The sequence below is a fragment of the Triturus cristatus genome, chromosome 7 (assembly GCF_964204655.1).
Source record: "Triturus cristatus chromosome 7, aTriCri1.1, whole genome shotgun sequence".
Taxonomy (NCBI): Eukaryota; Metazoa; Chordata; class Amphibia; order Caudata; family Salamandridae; genus Triturus; species Triturus cristatus.
Genome location: NC_140590.1, coordinates 1,356,886,088 through 1,356,906,005, shown reverse-complemented (window position 1 = coordinate 1,356,906,005; position 19,918 = coordinate 1,356,886,088). Strand labels below are relative to the sequence as shown.

General features: G+C 43.6%; 1 protein-coding gene across 1 annotated transcript in view; it reads right to left on the bottom strand.

Annotated features, from left to right (window-relative positions):
* The window catches only part of LOC146812054 (fer-1-like protein 4), a 1,053,957-nt gene that overhangs the window by 681,665 nt on the left and 352,374 nt on the right, over window positions 1–19,918 (bottom strand). The window contains exon 15 of the mRNA XM_085619061.1: window positions 14,988–15,355. Within this exon, the coding sequence (XP_085475187.1) occupies window positions 14,988–15,355 (368 nt within the window). The remainder of the gene's footprint in view (window positions 1–14,987; window positions 15,356–19,918) is intronic.

Genomic DNA, 19,918 nt, shown 5'->3' with positions numbered 1-19,918 from the left:
GGTATTGTAGGTCATCATGAAGAGGTCGAGCATGCTTTCTCCAAGATTGATGGGTAATAATCTTTCAAGGATTTGGAGATTTCTGTCAGTGCTTGTGGCCGCAATGATTTGTTCTACTGATATGGCAGCAGGCGTACTTGATTTCACTATGAAGCTAGCATAGGCTTCAACCACTTTAAAAGTGGTGCCATGACACGTTATTGGTACAAGTGAAAAATAGTCAGCAGGATTTTGATCATTTCCTGGATGATGTACAATCGTATAATCATACTCCTGCAGCCGAAACCCCCACCTCTTAATGCGAGGAGGCACCTTGACTTTCTGATTGCCGAAAAATGGTGAGCAATGCTTGGTGATCGGTGACAACCGCAAAATGCTTCCCATACAGGAACACATGAAAATTTTCACAAGCCCACACCAAAGTGAGGCATTTCCTCTTAGGTTATGAATCGGTATGTTCCATCGATAAACTCCTGCCAGCATAAGCCACAGTGTGCCTTGGGGCATTGGGATGTCCAGTGTTCTGGGAAAGTGTGGCAACCAACCTCACCGGGCTCCCATCAACAACAGCCTCCGTCTGCAATTTTGGATCAAAGTATGCCATTTCAGTGGCGTTCAAATTACAGATTTGATTTTCTTGAAGCTTTAGTCACATGACCTTCGAAATGGCATATTTAATTAAGTCTCTCAATGGGGCAGTCTGAGTGGCAAAGTCACATATATACCTTGGACAGTAACTGGGCATACCAAGGAAGTATCGCAGCGTAGTAATATCTTGTGGCGGAGAAGTAGATGATAAGGCCTGCACTTTATTTGGATCAGGAGTCATCCCCCCATCAGAAAACATATGACTGAAAAACTTGATTTTGTTTTAATGAAACTCACATGTTCTGCATATAAAGTGAGATCAGCATCACCAAGTATACGACACACTTGATTAAGGGCTTTATCATGTTCCAATCATGTGGCCCCAAAAATTAGTATGTCATCACTGGAATTGAAAGCATTTGTGACAGGCTGTATTATGCGACAAATGATATCCTGAAAGATTTCTGCAGCTGATGACACTCCGAAACATAGCCTCTTATATCTAAACAACCCAACAAGAGTCAAGAAGGTAGTACTGTACCTGCAATTTTCTTCCAGTTCAAATTGGTGATACACGTTGCTCCAATCGAGGCGGGAAAAGACTTTGGCTCCATTCAGCTGCGGAATTCTGTCAGCAAAGTGAGAACCTGGATGTCAATCTCTTTCAATCACCTTGCTCTCTTGCTGCATATCAACGCAGATATGCAAGGCATCTCTGCTGTCCTTTTCAGGCACTACCACTATAGGTGATTCCCATGGCATCAGATCGTTGCTCGATGATGTCATGTTTTTTTAATGTCTCAATTTCTTTCTCAACAGCCTCTTGTAAATGAAACGCAATTCTACGATGTCGTTGAGCAACAGGACAGATGTTATTATATATGTGAAGTTACACTTTCATTGTTTTAAGTCTTCCTAGTCCACGAAACAAGGATCAAACTGGTTGACTATCTCATGATGGGCATTGACTTTGTATTTTACAGAAATCCGCCCCATGTCAGCGGCAGTGCTGAAACTGAGTAGATATGCACTTGATGAAGTGCCTAACCCTGGGCATAGTTCGCGTAGTAGCGCTACGCGTAGCTACGCAAAGTGCACTTCGCACTACGTGCGATACGCGTAGCACTACGCGAGCTGCGTAGTGCAGTGCTCGCGATGATTGCACAGTGCCGGATGCTTGTCCGCACTGTGCAGTCATTGAAAACGGCATCTTGCACAGTGCGAGCTGTAGTTTTCTGTCTCTCGAGTAGATTTTTACTCGAGCGGCAGCCTTCTCAACGCGTACTGGTAGTTTCTCATCGTGAGCGGTCGCGAGCATACGCGACCACTCGCAATGAGAAACCTGACCTCCCCGCGTTGAGAATCTCGCCGGGAGGTTTATTTTCCGCGATCGTGATCGGCAACTTGATGTTGCTGATCGCGAACGAGGAAAAAGTCTCGCCGGGATGTCATTTTGCTCGCTCGCGGTCGCCAACTTGACGTTGAGGACCACGAGCGAGCAAAACATGCCAACTACGCTATGCTACGCAATTTTGCACTGTGATACGTGCAATTCGCGTAGCGCGAAGTAGCACAAACTACGCAAACTACGCAAGCGTAGATTAGTTGTCCGCCCAGGGTTAGTGCCTAGTAGGATATGAATTGGTGCTTGTACTTTGGTCTTTTTATGCTTCACAGTTTCTATAAATGAACCTTGACTTTGCAGTGGCATCAAAGCAGCCCATGAATACCCTTTGGTTTTCAATAGGGTTAAATGGGGCACCGAAGACTGTTCATGTACTTTTCCACTGGTATAAAGTTTATCAACGCGCCACTGTCTATGATAAAAGTTATGGAGCACCTGTTCACTTTCAGTGTGATTTTGGGACAAGGTCCAAATGAATTTCACACTTTCACTTGTTGATCTAGCTTCATTCGGTATTCTTCCTAGCAAGAAGCTAATCCTACTTGCGAACGTCGGCCAGCGGTCAACATTCACATCGCACACCCATCTTCCTTCCTGTTGCTTGACAATTACAGTGACTTTATTCTTCAACGTGTAACCGCTAACTGAACACTCTACAGCATGAATTCTATCCCAACACCGAAGCACTTACGCCACTGTTCTACGGAGTTCGTCATGGACCAAAAAGGTTCCGTCATCTCAAACTCACAAGACACTACATCCACCACCCTAGCCAGATCCCTGCATCGTGTGTGAGCCAGCATTGCTGCAACGTGGAGGGATCAGCTATTTATGTTTGCTTCCTCCAGACAGGTTCTCTTTCCCTGCCTGCACTGATCAGTGCAGGCAGGGAAACAGAACACAAGTCTGCTCCCATCCGGCAGAAGCATTTCTAAAGCTCCTGCCGGCTGGGAGCAGACTTGTATGTTTACTGCCATTTGGCAGCAGATTTAAAAATGATCCAACCAGATGGGAGCTAACACATGTTTATCTGCTCCTGTAGTGTGGGCAGGGAAACTACTGTGTTTTGGGGGTAGACTCCCCAGGGCAAAGCCACTGTGCTGGCCCCAGGGAATAGGGTCCCAGGGGCCTTTGTATGGCGGAGTGAGGGATCCAACATGGCCCTCCTCCGTGTTTATTTATAGTTTGATCCAGTTAACGGGGCCTGGACCCTAATTAGGCCCAGTGACAGGGGTCTGCGTGGACCCCCTCCCATTTTCAAAGCATTTTGGCCCCAAGGGATGGAAGTCTCCGTGGCCTTATTAGGCTCGGTAAGTGGGCACATGCACCCCTTCATCTCAACTACTACCTGTGGCACTGCCACGGACCCATATGGGGGAATTTTTTTAAAGGTGTGGTAACCTGTGTCTTTTTATCTTTATTTTTGCTGCAAATTCAGGGATCCTCCATGAATTCACAGCAAAAATTAAAAAAAATGTTTTTGGTCCCAGGTGAGGTCCCTCTGAGACCCACCACCAGGCCTAGGGCATTTATCCCTACCCTTCCCTGCCATTACTTTCTGTGTTGATGTGGTGGCAGCCAATTAGAGCTCAGCAGAAGATCTGTCGGATCCGTGTAGGCATTGCCTCCCTAGATATACATTAGTTGCTCAAAAACTACAGAACGATTTATTCCAAAAAGCACACAAAACCACTTTTTCTGGACCAAGATCTAGCGCTCTACCAAATTTGGTTTAAATCCGTTCAATGGTTTGGGCTGTAGCTGTGTCTAAAGTTCTTATGAGCAAATAAATAGGGAAAACGCGTTTTGGGGCCCCCTTTTTGCTCAGCCCCTTCTTGACGGATCTTCCCAAAACTTTCCATGTGCAAACTAGTCAAAACGTAGCACTGTTTTGGAAAGCTTTGTGGAGATTTGTCAAACAGCCCAAAGTTAATAGCAATACAAAAAATGCATTTCCTATGGAAACACAATCCTAACTATAACCACCCAGTTGCGATGGCCACTGAGCTATATATGTGTCAGAGTTTCCATAGTAAGAGTGAGTCTTGGTTTTGCTAATAACTTTGGAGCAGTTTGATGAATCTTCACAAAACTTTTTTTTTAAGTTAATCCACCTTAGCTCCCTCTGGAATTTTTCAGGGTGATGCGTATAACGGAGGCAATAAAAAGGGGGACCCAGAAGACTTCCCCCCCATGCAATTTCCATAGGCAAAAATTAGACAACAATATAGAAAAAACAGCTAAATAGAATTATATCAAATTTGGCAGAAGGCTAGATCTTACTGAAAAAAGTGTGCTTTTTGTGATTTGGTATAATTCTGTTCAACCATTTTAGAGAAAATAAGGGTCAAAATCTATATATGTTAGTTGTTGCAGGACGCCTGTAGGACACCCAAAAAAAATCAGACAAAAATCAGTTATCTGTGGTTGAGTCCTCAGGAATGCCATGGGAACAAGCAATGTGAATGGCAGCCGCAACATGAAGAAACATTTCACGGATGCCATTTTAGCATAAAGAGTCACAGTCCCTGTGTTCTGAAATTTGAAATAAAACAACATATAAGTGGGCAATGTAGGGATACCCTGACCCCACAGCACTTGTGGAGACAAATCTTTTAAAAGCAAGTTGTGGGTTTATCACTGCCCTATAGGAGTCCTACCAGCGTGCCCTTGTGTGGTCTTGTAGGACTCGAGGGTTGGGGAGACAAAGGTTTTGCATGGCAGGGCATTGTGGGTTGGCTGTCTGTATGGAGTTGGCTTCAGGACCATGCTATAGGAAAGCGCTATCTGGTGGTAAGCTCCCAATACACACAATCAGCACCCAGAGCGCAAACTGTGCACAGAGCACTCTCCCTCCAGAGATTCAAGCCTCATAAGATAGAGAAGCCCCTACTACACACAGTCAGGGCTCTTTGTGCAGACTCTGCGTAAGCCCACTCCTTCCACAGATACAAGCCTGACTGCTCAAAGTCACTGCATAGAAAGTGCATAGAGCCCGCCTCCAGGCACCTAAGCCACATAAGATGGGCAAGCCTCTACTAAGCACCATCTGTGCTCCTTGCATAGACTATGCATGGAGCGTGCTCTTTCCATACATCCAAGCCCCATTAGGTGAGCAAGTCCCCAGTAAGCACAGTCTGCGCTCAGTGTGCACAGCCCACTCTCTTCAGGCACCCAAGCGCCCTTAGGTGGGAAAGCCCTTATAACACACAGCTCTCAAGGCCAATTAGATGGGAAAGCTACTACTATGTAGAGGTTGCGCTATCTGTGCAGCTCTTCATCGAGAGCTTGCTCCTGTCACATATTCAAGCCTCATTACAAAGCCACGGGTCTACTACGTATAGTTGGGTATGTTAGTGGTATTTTACTTTACATTAAAAAAGACTAGAATTAAGTGGAAAAACAAAGGTTACAGTGACATTACAGTTAGATGTGGTAATAATTTGTTACTTTCCTTTTTTTAAAAAACTGGATATTCATTGAAAACTATACTTGAAGATTCACTGAGAAAAACAAAGGTTAAAGTGATTTTACAGTGAAACATTTTAACCTAAAAAAGATGAAATTCACCAGTTATGGCTTGAGCTAACTGTAACTTGCATCCTCACCATGCATTGCTGATGACCTCGCATATTACATTAGTCATGACATGCTTGATAACATCATTGGTGATATCACTGAGAACATAATATAATTAGTGTGACAGTTTGCAATACGCTGCTGACACTGAAAGGTATTAAGTGAGCTGAATCTAGAGGACATTTTCTATAGCTTCTGTACTGCTAATGCGTGTAAGCTTTTGTACAAAGCTTGGCCACATAAAGGGGCTTGCTTGTGCAGAGGGTGTGTTTAGATGTGCACAAAGGGCCTGATTTAGGTAGCAGTCGGACTGCACACCGAAAGGCAGTCGGTGGCAGTCCAACCACCTACAGCCCTTCAGTCTGACCGCTGCATTTAAATGCCGGCGGTCGGACCCAAAGCGGGCGGAATCCAAACAGCCACCTCTAACAGGATCTCCAGCAGTCAGAGTCGAGGCCCTGAATGTAGGTGGTGCCGAGCCAGGCACTGCCGTTGGGATTTGGATATCCCTTTCTGACAGCCTGCTCATGGGGGACACACCCCCATGTACAGGCTGTCGGAAAGGGATATTGGGGGCCCCAAACAGGGCCTCTGTCCCTTGTGGGCCACTGCTAAGTGGCCCTGGGGGCACATGTAGTGCCCCACTCACCTACATGCACTGTGTGTCATGCACCACATGATACATGGCACATGATCCTTGGAAATGCAGGATGTGTTATGTTATGTTATGTTATGTTATGTTATGTTATGTTATGTTATCCTAATGCGGCGTTTGGACCATCGACTGCTTGTTGGGCCGTCTCCTGACCGCCGTGATAGAGGTCCAACCGTCCGCTATCGAAATCGGGCCCAAAATCTGGCAGTTTACTGGGTTGGTCAGCTAAACTTTGGCATGCCTTTATTTGTGAAGATCCATGCAGTGGTAGAATGATAATAAGAGTGTGAAATAATAAGTGTTTTCCCATTTGTGTTCCATAAGAAATTTTGCTAATGCCTACAGCCCAAATGGCAAAACAGATTTACAGAAAACATAGTATGAAAGTAGAAATTTTCTCAGTAAGTGTGGCTGATTTGGGGTAAATCTGTCCATTAGTTGTACAGATATTAGTGTTTGAAAAAGGTGCTGGGTGTGTTGAATGGGTTAACATTTTGGTTCACCTTGTGAGTTGACAAGTCATTTGATGATTTGCTTACAGCTTTGGCATTCTTTGATGAACATACATGAAATGGTACAGATACTTAGCATGTTGAAAGTACTCTTGGTATTTTCAGATTCATACTGATCTATCAGGGGGCATTTAAAAAGGGAGCAGCTAAAAGTGTTAATTTGCAAATAACGTTGGCATGTTATGGTGAATCCACACATAATTTGGCTGGGATTTTGAAGGATTTGTTTTTTATTTTTAAATCAAGTTTTGTGCCAATCTAACAACAGAGAACAAAGTTAAATGGGAGGTGAACAAAATTTTAGTTTGTCGATAATTTTGGCTCTGTTTCATTAATTTGCATCCAATGTGGCAGGCAGTTAACAAGTTACACCCAGTGCAGGGATTTACAGTTTTGTGAAGATCGAATTGGGAGTGGGGGTGGGGTTAAAAGTAGGGGGCAAACATATTTTCTGTTTACTAATACCATTGGTCCTGTTTGAGGGATCTTCATGAGCTATTGGCCAAGACCTAGCATTTGTAGTGTACTCAATGTCATGTACGTCCAGGAAAGGGAGGGGGGCAGATTTCAAAGAAGTCTTAGAACTGTTCCTCTGCCAACACATTTATTTTTTGTGTCAAATTTCTTTTTATTGATATTTCAGAATAAAGAACAGAATACCAGATACTCAGGGTTACAAGCCTTCAAAACATTCCAGGCAAAACATGAACCAAGTAAATCTAATTTGGTTACAGTTGCTTAACGTTGTGGAATGGTTGGGTAGAGCTGCTCATCGATAGCCCCCGGCACCCAAGCAAAGGCCAGCAATAGAAAAACTCGTCCCAGAAGTCGAAAGAATAGGAAGAAAACACAAATCAACATACCCCAACTATCGAACCCCCCGCCCTTTTGGTGGAGAAGCAGACCCTCCCGAGCTCATATCTTCCTCTAACGTAGATGATGTATTTAGAACCCCGCCCAGACTCCGTATGCGCACTCTTCTAGGTGTTGTCTCGGATAGCCCCCGAGTCTGCTCTAAAACTGTAACAGGTGGAGCCCTCCCAGTGTAAGGGGGCAGACAGCCAGCGGGAGCCCCTTTGTAAAATATGCCACTAATGGACCCCACTTATATTCAAAGTTCTTGTAGTCGTCTCTAAACATGTCTGCCATACGTTCCAGCATGAGTATTTTCCATAAGAGGGAGGGCCATTGCGCCAGGATGGGAGCCTCTCGTTTCTTCAAATTTGCCGCTATCACTTTTTTAGCCACACCCAAACATGCCCACATAATAGCCTAATCCGCCTTATTTTGATATTCTAGGGTGGAATCTCTCAGGCCCAGCAGGGTCTTCTCTACAGAGTTCGGGACCGGGAAACCTAATATCTCCCAAAATGGTTTAATTGTATGGCAATCCCACCAGATGTGGTGGAAGTCCCCAAGAACCCCACACCCCCTTCAGCAGAGATCGGAGGTAAGGGGTAGATCTTCTTAAGTTCGGCAGGTACTAAGTACCAGTCGAATAGGATCTTATAATGTGCTTCCTTCAGATCAAGTGAATGATTACACTTGGGGATGTCTGTCCAAAGGTGTTTCCGGTCCTCTTCAGGGATACCTAGGCCCAGAACCTCCTCTCAAGCATATTTATACCTGGGTTGTGGCCCATTCATAGTTGGAAGTAATAATTTACAGAGAAAAGAAATCGTGCCCTTAGCCGAATTAGTTTTCTGCATCAACTTTTCTATCAGGGTAGAGCTCCCTAGTTGCTGCTTCCCGGACTCGTGGGTGTAGTACCGAATGTTTTAATTGTAAGTAGTGGAAGTGCTCAGAGGGCGGAACCCCGTAGTCCCGCTGTCAGTTCTCAAATGAAAAGATATCATAATTGTGAAAGAGATCCGAAACCACCTTACATCCCGCCTCCCTCCATGCGTCAAAAGTGCCCTCCTTAAGTGCTGGGGGAAAGGCAGGGTTAAAGTGTATAGGGAGAGGGAAAAGAAGTCCAGCCTCTGCTCTTAACTACCTAGTCCCATGTCCGCATCATAGTCCTGGTCAGGGTGCTAAGGTAAGCATTGAGGGGTCTGTCCTTTTTTGGTTTCCATAATACATCCCATATTAACCTCCCCACAATGGCCCGGTCCATGTGGAGCCAGTGCTTGTCCGACTCCCTCATTGACCATTCTGTGATGACCCTCAACTGTGCTGCCTTATAGTAGAGCTCGATGTCCGGAAGAGCCACGCTCCCTCCTCCCTCGGTCTTCGTAACACGTGAAAGGTTAACCGCACCCTATTGTCCTGCCAGATGCAGCGGAGTATCAATGACCGTATTCCCTTAAGATACGCCTTGTCTATTTATATGGGAAGTGCCTGAAAGAGATACAGCAATTTGGGGAGGAGGGACATTTTGACAGCATGTATCCTACCTAGCCAAGAGAGAAACAGGGGCTTCCAACGTTGGAGATCTTGCTTAACCTGTCTGAGCAGCGGAGGGAAGTTCGCCCGGAACAGTCCGTCCAGACTGGGGGTAAGCTGAATCCCTAAATAAGTTAAACTGTGTTTAGCCCACGCATATGGAGATTCTCCCTGTATTATCAGCCGCTCTCCCTCAGGAAGTCTCAGATTAAGAATCGAGGATTTGGAGAAGTTGACACGAAAACCTGCTGCTCTCTCAAAGAAGGACAGTTCTGGTTGTAGAGCTCAGAGGGATAGTCTGTGCGCGTGAGGGTCAACAGTATGTCATCCGCAAAAAGCGACACCTTGTGTTCATCACCGCCAAACCGGATCCCCTGAATATCAGGGTTCGCCCTGAGTCTGGCTGCCAGCGGTTCAATACTCAGTGCGAACAGCAGGGAAGACAAGGGGCATCCCTGCCTTGTTGCTCGACCCAACTCAAAGAACGCCAAGCTCATGCCATTAACCTGCACTCTAGAGCAGGGGCTGACATAATTAGCTTGTATCATTCGCGTGAACTTCTCCTCAAATCCAAACTTCTCCAGGGTGGGAAACAGAAAGTGCCAGTCTACCCTGTCAAATGCTTTTTCCGCGTCTAGTCCCAAGACTATCGCTGGGAACTTAAATTTGTTAGCTTTTTCGATAAGGTGAAGTGTCCTACATATGTTATCGTGTGTCTGCCTCCCTTTAATAAACCCAGACTGGTCCAGGTGAATAAGGTCGGGGAGCAAATTCTCCAAGCGGGTGGCTAGAATGGCTGAGTAGAGCTTGTATTCCATATTTAACAGAGCTATCGGCCTGTATGAGGTGCAATGCTGCGGTTTTTCCCTGGTTTTGGAAGCACTGTGATAAGGGCCTCCTCCATGGTAGGTGTGACCAACTGTCTCGTTGCGATGTCATTAAACAGTGTTGTCAAGTGAGGAAGTAATTCCGACGTGTATGTCTTATAGAAGAGGGCTGTCAAGCCGTCCGTCCCCGGGGACTTATGAAATTCAAGTGTTCTGATCACCCGGAGAACCTCCTCTTCCAAAATTGGGTTGTCTAGCTGGTCTCTCCAAGTCTCTGAGATTCTGGGAAGTGTAAGCGAGTCCAAGTAGGCCTTCTGGGCTGATATGTCTGGGGCGACCGCTTTATATAAATCCCGGTAAAACGCTCCAAATAAGGAAACCTTGCCTCTGTGATCTAGTTCCAATTCTCCATCCTGGTTGTTAATTCCACCAATAAATTCTCTCACCCTTTTTTCCCTAAGCTGTCTCGCCAAGTGAGCGCCTACCTTGTTCCCCTGCGCATAGGCACCGCGTCAGAGACGAAGTAGGGTGAATTTGTGTCTGTTGGTGTAAATCGCTCCCAATTTCCCCCTGAGAGTCCCCAGCTGGTGCTTCAGGCTTCGGAGGGGATTTGTTTTGTTGTTCTTTTTCGGCTAGGGAGAGTGCCGCCTCCAGCTCCTCCCGCTCCTTCGCCCTTTCCCTGTTTAAGGCTGACATCAGTGCAATGCACTTTCCTCTAACGACCGCCTTAAAGGCGTCCCAGTTATTCTGGGGGAGGTGTCCCCTGGGTCATTCGCTTGGAAGTACTCTGTAATCGCTATCCCTAACTCGTCTCAGCGCGCTTTGTCTCGAGTCAGTGTGGGGTGTGTGTAATCTGTAGTGGTGGGGTAGAGAGATCTCCAGGCGTCAAAAAGGCCCAGCCGACAGAAGGCTTGATTCAGGGCTTTAGAGAATCCGCCTCCCAGGTGTCTATGTGGCTGGGAACTGTCGTCGGTAAGATGCCAGGTGAGGTTAAAGTCCCCCATGACAATTACGTGTCCCTCCTCAAAACCTCCCACCATATCTAAAAGTGTGTTTACAAAAGACGATTGGCCAGAGTTAGGGACGTAGGCCGAAACAAATGTCACCATTCTCCCTCTGATCTTCCTTTTCACCATTAACACCCTCCCTTCTTTATCGGTCTGGAAACTCTGGATGCCCTCCGTTTGAAACTTAATATTGTTGTGGAACAGGAGAGCCACCCCATTATGCTTCGTTGTGGCGGAGGATCTATATGTGAGTGAGTAATGCCTATGTCTTAGCCTTAGCTCCTCAGACCATTTAAGGTGTGTCTCTTCGAGCGCCACCACATCGAATTGGTGGTCCTACAGATACTTCCATATTTTGGGCCTCTTGGACGGTGAATTCAAGCTCTTCACGTTCCATGTTGTGATGGAAACCATGTGTTGTGGTCCCGCTCCCTTGCCTCATATGTGCCCTGAGAACTCCCTACTTCCCCCCCCTGGCCCAGGATAGTGCCCCTGGGCCCCTCACCCCAATAGGACCCCAGAAGGCGTAGTCCCCACCCCCTGACCTTTCCCCTGCTTCTCCACCAACCCACTCCCCAAACCCCAACTGAAGAACGAACCCATAACCAAAACACATAACAAAAAATGTCCTCAAAATGTCAATCTTTCCAAGGGTCCTTTATTTGTTCCGTGCCATCCCCCTCTTGTTGGAGGAAAAACTTTAAAAAAATCTGGAAGTAATTTTTAACAGGTTCATTTGGCAATTTGGGAAAACTAGGCGCTCTATGATGCTTATGTCACTCCCGCATGAAAGAGGGGGTATGGCCCTTCCAAACCTACGATTATACCATTTCTCATCCCTTTTGGCTCAAATGTCAATATTGTTGCAACAAGATGCAAGATCAACAGTGGCCCAGGGAGACAGTCGGGACCCCCCCAACTATTTTTGAGCTTCCATTGGGGAAGAAGGCCGTAGGGTTACTTTTGAGGGAGGTGGACCGCAGATATTATAAGAAGGCTAGGTTTAAGATTATGGGTGGGGTTTGGGGGACGTGGAAAGCTATCCAAAAGTTGTTGGAGATTCCCAAGTTTAATGCGTATTTGCTTTTATGGAACTCTAACCTGTTTCCATATTTGGGCATGGACATGAATTGCTTATTTTGGAAAGAACAAGGAATCAGGACTATAGGGGATGTTCTGGAGGGAGAGGCGGTTATTGGGTTCGCAGCAATTCAGCTTAAATATGGGATCCCGCCTACTCACTGGCTCTTGTATTGTCAGCTAGCTCAATCACTGAGGGCGATTAGGCCAAGAATTACGGCACCAACTCGCTTCCCCCTGTTGGACTACTTAGGGAACGGGGGAAACAAAATTAAATACATCTACAATCACCTTATGGCGGGTATTCAGGATGATCTGGAGAAAACAGAACATGCATTGACAGTTAAATTAGATGATCCGGATGTGGATCTTGATCTAGCTCTTATATTAAATAAGAAACTATTGCGTTCATCTAACTTACGGGCCCAGCATTATAAAACATTGTTTAATTTGTATTTTACTCCGGCGAAGTTGTATGCGTGGGGAATGGTGGAGAATGATAAATGCCCTAGGTGCCAGACCGGCCCTGCAGATTTAATACATATGTTTTATCACTGCGACAAGTTATCCACAATACTTAGGGAAATTTCAAATTTTTTGGCGGGGTTGTTAAAATGTAGAATTGTTCTATCCCCTACTCAGGTGTTAGTAGGTGTAGACAGGAAAGTTGATCTTTGCAGTACTGCGGAAGCCTTGGTCTTTATTTCGGCCGCTGTGCTGCGTATTCTCATTTCTGCAGGATGGAAAGATCCTTCCCCCCCCTCCTTCCAATTGCGGATGGCAAGGTTACTCGGGATACATAATATTGAGTCTTGCTTATATGAACTAAAAAGCAAAAAAGTAAGGGAAATGGGTAGGAATATATGGGCACCACTTGCTAGCTGGAGAAGTTTAAATGCATAGTCCCTGCAGCTGTTATTTTCTGATTATGTACTATCAAATCTCATTGTTATGTTTATATCAACACTGGTTTTTGTATTATTTGTTTGTACTATGGTTTAATTCATTTTGTGTTGTACTCATGATTTTACAGGACTGATAAGATCATGTATGTGTTTAAAACTATTTACGACACCAGTAAACCCTCAATAAAAATAAAATAAAAAAAATAAAAATGTCCACAGGACCCTCACGTGTACTGCTGGATCGACAGTGTGAAGAGCCACAAGCCGGGAGGCTCCGGCCCCTGCCCATCGCTTCGTGGTAGCTGTAGTTGTTTCCAAAGTAACCCAGAACAGATGATATGGGAAGATCCCGTTGCACAAAGCTACTTCTCGTCTGAAGACTGTTCAACTCAGCGTCCTCTTCCTCCGGCTCGGTGCTGGTTGCCCCACCTTAGTCTGTGTGCCACTGCCTGTTAGACACTCCTAGAGCGAAAGGGGAACATTATCCAACAGTGCTCAGAACCTCCTGGTGTCAGGCAGTATCCCGTAGGCTCCATCCCTGTGGGGCAACGCATAAGACATCCGCGGGCCAAGATTGACTGTAAGTCGCGGCGTAGAAGAAAGTGTCAAGTCACTAGACTGCAATTCCTCCGGACCCCATCACCGTTGGCCGAGGCGTTGAAGTAGTGTGTAGATAGGGCTGTCAGACTCCTTACACATGTTTGGTAGCTTTTCCCGCTTGAGCGTCCCTCCAGTAGCCGCGCTTCAGGGCTTGGGATATCTCCCCTTGGTGACCGTCTACCAATTCGTAGAGTTGGATCGTGAAGGTCCACTTCGTCCCGACTGTGAGCTCGGCGTCTCCTCTCCCTGGACGTGCAGCCCGAGAAGCTCCAAGCCCTCCTTGAGCTCAATGACATGTCGCTGCCTATTTGTGTATTCAAAGGCCAGTCCGAAAGGGTAGGTCCATCGATATCGTATCTGGTCCTCACGAAGCTTTGCCGTGATAGGTCGGAAAGATTGCCTCCTCTGAAGAGTTGCTGGCGCCAGGTCCTGGAAGAGTATGCATCTAAAGCCTTGAAACGAAATGGTGTCCTTTTTCCTGACTTCCTGCAGGATGGCCTCTTCGACCTTATATGAGTGGTGTTTGACCAGAACATCGCGGGTGCGGCGTCTCTCTCCCGGCAAGGCTGTGCCCACCCTATGTGCCCTCTCGATTTTAATTTTCAGACTTTTAGGCCCCAGTATCTCTGGACCTTCCGCCCCCTCCTCCAGGTCTCTAATGCACACATTCTCGCGACATGACCTGTTTTCTAGGTCCTTGTTCTTCAAGTTGGCCAGATGCAGCTGCGACTGGAGGAGGTGAAGCTAATTCTCTGTGGACGGGGGGTGTGCTCATAGACACTGTTGCCTCTCCGATGTGGCAAGCTCACTGGCGGTCTGTTCTGCACGTTGAACCCCAGGCACTCTTCTCACTGCCAGGCCGCTGGTTGCGAGCTATCACTGCGGCCGCACGCCGCCATCTTGGGCCACACCACGTAGCTTGTTGCACCTCACGTCACCGCGGCTGCTGCGGACGATTCCGCAAGTCAAGTGGATCAAGTGGAGGGCAAAGATAAATGAGAGCAATAAAAGTTTAATTCATCAATAATTTGGGTGCTGTGCGATGAATCTGCTTGAAATTTGGCCTTGCGACCAACCTTTGTACACAGCCAAAGGGGTTTGAACACAGGGTTTTGGCTGAAGCCCATACACAGAGCAAATTTGGTACATATCAGGTGAATGCTATGCATCATAAAAAGAACATAAAACTCAATGATTAAAAACACAGTTGGAGGTCAGTTATGGTTCAGCAAACACAAATCAAAAAAAGCCTTTAAATTTTGCAGTTAAGGTCTGCAAAGCACACTGATTACCATAATTCAAACCGCCGTGCTCGGTACACCCCTTAGCTGATGGCAAATAAAAAAAAACACACCTTTTGACACTTCTTTCAGTCAATATTTTGAGAATTACAAATATAACAATAAAAAGCTAGAAAAATATTTTTTTCCTTAAAATGTCTCACCTCTGGTAGGGGAAGTATGTCTTCAACTTCTACTGTAACTTCGCTTGGCTGTTCCTGAGCCTCAGCACTTTCTACCTGCTCTTTGCTCTGCGTCTTTTCTTTACCTTTGACTTTCTCTTTTGCTTTTTTACTTTTCTTTTTCATTTTGAGTTTGCCGAGGGCCTTCTTCAAGGCCATTGCTGGTTTCTTCTCTGCCATAGAATTATTATTGAAGATTTCCACAGATATCGACATCAATATGCGGCCACGATAAAATATGCCTTGCCCGAGGCCTTCGTTGAGATCGCGGTGCACATCTCTCAATGTGTAGTTCTGAGGGGAGCCATAAAGGTTTACCCAGGCAGGACCAAATGTTGGATTAAATCCAGCTGCAGTAGAACAATCATGTTGTTATGAACATTTAATAGATTTCATGTATTTTATTTACTTGTGTCATTTGTAACATGCAGGCTACAAAAGGACTCACTTCAAGCCATATTTCATATATATTACATCATGCCTGCTTCTTCATAATCAGTCCCATCACGACTGCACTTTAACACTGTACACTTTGTTACTTGAGGCATGCTTGTAAAATCAGGACCGTTTGTTACATTATACAACTAGCTTTTCATGCCAATTAACTACGTTAGATCTCGCATACCCTCTTCTTATGGTATTCGGACAAAATATGAAGTGAGAATTTTTGCAATGCTGAATTATCAAGTTTTTAATATTGTGAGCCACAAATATCGTGATGCAGGAATACCGTGATGACAAGACTATACATTTTCTAAGGTAAGTAATACTGATGTCAAAAATATCTATGTTGTTAATATCGTTTACAAAAATATCTATGTTGGCAATATCGATGCTAAAAATATCCATGTTGTTAACCCCTTCACCGCGGCGCAAATTCCACCGCGGCGCTGGGGGGGTGCGGGGTGAGCGCGGCGCCGCTATGCTCGTGACGGAACCACTCCGTCATGAGTCATGGGCGAGCTGTGCTCATGACGGAGTGGTTCCGTCACAACTCCGCCCACTCGTTAATTCGCCCGCACAGGCGGGGAATCAGCGACGCCTGGGCGGAGCGGCCGCAGCGGCCGCAGCATGACGGAACCACTCCGTCATGAGCACACGCCGCCCGTGGCTCATGACGGAGTGGTTCCGTCATGAGCACGCAAGGGGTTACTATCCATGCTAAAAATATCTATGTTGTTAATATTGTTCATAAAAATATCTATGTTGTTATTATCGATGCAAAAAATATCTATGTTGTTAATATCACTTGCAAAAATATCATTGTTAATAATATCCTTTTTTAATTATTTGTATGTGTATTAGTATATATGTTAATTGTATATGTTATACATTGTATAATTGCTGTTAATGTTTTTATATACAGTTAGTAAATTTGTAGCTGTTTTTAAATTTCATTTAATTGTTTAATGTAATATTCAATGTCGTAGTAGATTGTGGGGTTTGTAGGAGTACAGGGTGGAAAGTAAATTAATTATAATTAATTAATAATTAACTTTTAATTATTATTAATTATTTGAGAATTAGTTATGTAAATTGTGTTATTAATTTACTTTTTAATTTATATTTTTGATACAGGTTGTGGGGTTTGTAGGAGTAAAGGGTGGGAAGAAAATTAATTATAATGATTAATACTTAATCTTAATTAGTAATTATTTAATTGATAATTATGTAAATTGTGTAATTAAGATATTTTTAAAGTTATACATCAGGGCGGTTTAACGGTTTATTTGTAGGGGTAAAGGGTGGGATGTTATTTAAATATGGATAATTCATTATTAGTTAATTTTTATTAATTATTTAATTGATAAATATTTTTGTAAGCTGTGAAATGATTTTATTTTAATAAGTTTTAGGTGTGGGTTGTGGGGTTTGTAGGAGTACAGGGTGGTAAGTAAATTAGTTATAACTAATGAATAATTATTTTTTAATTATTGTTTTATTGATAATTCCAACGCTTTCCCTACTGTTGCACTGACTTAAGTGGGAATAGTAATTCTGATCACTTCTGAGTCCAACCCTTTTCCTACTATTGCACAGACTGGAGCAGGCACTGGGCATTTCCCCTGTGAGCTGCTAGGGTGGGGGCGATTTTTGGCCCCTGGGGGGCCGTTTTTGTTACCGGAGGTCGGCAATATCGGCCCCCTGTAACAAAATCAGCTGAAAACCGGCCCTTGCAAATGGCTCGGCTGCTCCCCCCTTCCTTCCAGGGGGGCCGGCTGAAAAGTTCGCCAGGGCCGATTTCAGTTCCCAGTCCAGCTCTGAATAGGAATAGTACATTTTACCCCTCCTCAGTCCAGCGCTATCCCTATTGTTGCACAGTCTGGAGGCCGAATGGTAAATTTTACCCCTCCTGAGATTAATGCTTTCTCTACTGTTGTTTACCTTGGAGTGGGAATAACGTATTATTTACAGAGTTTTATCCTTTTATTAATATTGGTTAAATATATATTATTATGTGTTTGTGTATTTAAATTTATATTTTCTATTTATATAAATTCTGTAACAAGGTATTTTTAGTAAAACATATTTTTATATATAGTTTACTTCTTATGTACAATTGAATAGGAAATATTTGTACATTATATATATATATATATATATATATATATATATATATATATATATATATATATATATATATATATATATATATATATATATATATATCAGAAAGAACCCTCGTGGAAATTCCATCACAAAGAAAAAGCCGGCACTCCAAGGATCTTGATCACTGCTTAGTTTATTGCGACGGCTGATGCTTTTCGACCTTATGGTCTTTGTCAAAGCCTCAATCAGCAGTGTATGGTGGCAAATTCCTTTAAAAATAGTGGAAGTTGGTTTTAGCATATAGACATTGTAAAAAGACTGTGTCGCTGTTACATAAATTCTTTGTAAAAACAGATTTCATTATAAAGAATCAAAATATAAATATTGTATATGTAATGTGCAGTCTAAGCATTCCTCTCTTAATTGGAAAAATAACAAAATAGCAAATGAAGCAAGAAATCTCTCAAACAATCGGCACTGCCTGTTATAAAGCCACAATCAATTAATTATTGCTATTTTATATAATAGACAAAAGCAGGCAGGCAAAAGTTTTTCTATAGTCAAACACTTAAATACATACAAATTCGTATTCCTTAACATGTATTCCACATATTCTCTGTTATCAAGCCAAGTGGCCAAAGATGAAAAATAGTAATGAAAAATAGAGTTGCTCATTTCGGCCAAGAGGCCCTTATTATACTAGCCTTCATACTGCATCCAAGTCCCATTAGGAATGCCTAACGAATAAATAGCACTGTCCAATAATATCACATTTTCAAAAAAATGGGTTTATAATGTTGTTTGTCACTATACCAAGCGACCACTAATAAAAATGTCACTCAAGTGAAAAAGGTGAAGTGAATGAAAACAGAGAAACCCCCAACTCCCTAATTTGAACTTGTGACCTGTTCAAGTCTCACAATCGTAATTCAAAATACATAAATCCACATTGGTTCAAACTCAAATACTCATGCCGGCAGCTGCCAACCCCTTATATTGAGCTTATGATACATGGTGATGAAAGTAAAAATAATAATAAATATCAAGGGGGGCAGGAGACAAATGTGTACAATCCAAGAGTGGATTTAATATAATAACATCCCACCCATCCCCTTCTTATCTTACTACCAGCGAAAAGAGAGAAGAGGCAAAGAAAAGGAAAAAACGAAAGGAAAAAGTGCTACATAAACAGACCATGTTTTGGTTAGAAAAGAGTATATGAGAGTTCAAATTGGGGTTGTGGGAGCTTCTCTGTTTTCATTCACTTCAACTTTTTCATTTGCATGATCCATTTTTATTAGTGGTAGCTTGGTATAGGGACAAACAGCAAAATAAAAAAAAAATTGGGAAAATGTGATATTATTGGACAGTGCTACTTATTCTTTAGACGCGCCTAATGGGGCTTGGACGCAGTATGCAGACAAGGAATATTGAGGGCCACTTGCCGAAATGAGCAACACTATTTCTCATTTCTATTTTTCTTCTTTAGCCAATTGGCCTGATAACAGAGAATATGTGGAATACATTTTAAGGAATGCGGATTTGTATATATTTAAGTGTTTGAATATAGAATAACTTTTCCTTGCTGTTTCTAAAATGTCTATTATATAAAATAGCAATAATGAATTGATCGTGGCTTTATGACAGGCAATGCCAATTTTTTGCAAAATATGCTTCATTTGCTATTTTGTGATTTTTCCTATTAAGAGGGGAATATTTAAATTGCACATTGCATACACAATATTTATATTTTGATTCTTTGAAATGAAATCTATTTTTACAAAGAATTTATGTAACAACAATGACACAGTCTTTTTACCATGTCTAGACGCTAAAACCAACTTACACTATTTTTAAAGGAATATGCCACCATACACTGTTGATTGAGGCTTTGACAAAGACCGTAAAGTCGAAACGCATCAGCCATCGCAATAAACTAAGCGGTGATCAAGATCCTTGGAGTGCCGGCATTTTCTTTGTTTTGGAATTCCCAAGAGGATTCTTTCTGACATTTAATAGCGGGACCTGTTACCATGCACCTGCCCTGGAGAGGTGGAACCATATATCCATACATATTTGTGATATTGGTAACCTGCCCTGGAGAAGTGGTCGGGCACACAGCAGGAGGTATATATATATATATATATGAGATGAAATCGTCCAACAGGCACACTGGTACACCGGCAAAAAGGACGAAGCGAACCCGTTGACTGGTGCTCAATATTTTATTTTTCACTGCCCGACACCATCACCACCATGACGCGTTTCAGCCCACGTGGGGCCTTGATCACATGATCATATATATATATATATCTCCTACTGGCAGTCGCCAGTAGGTAGTTATAGTTAGGACCTATTTTCCA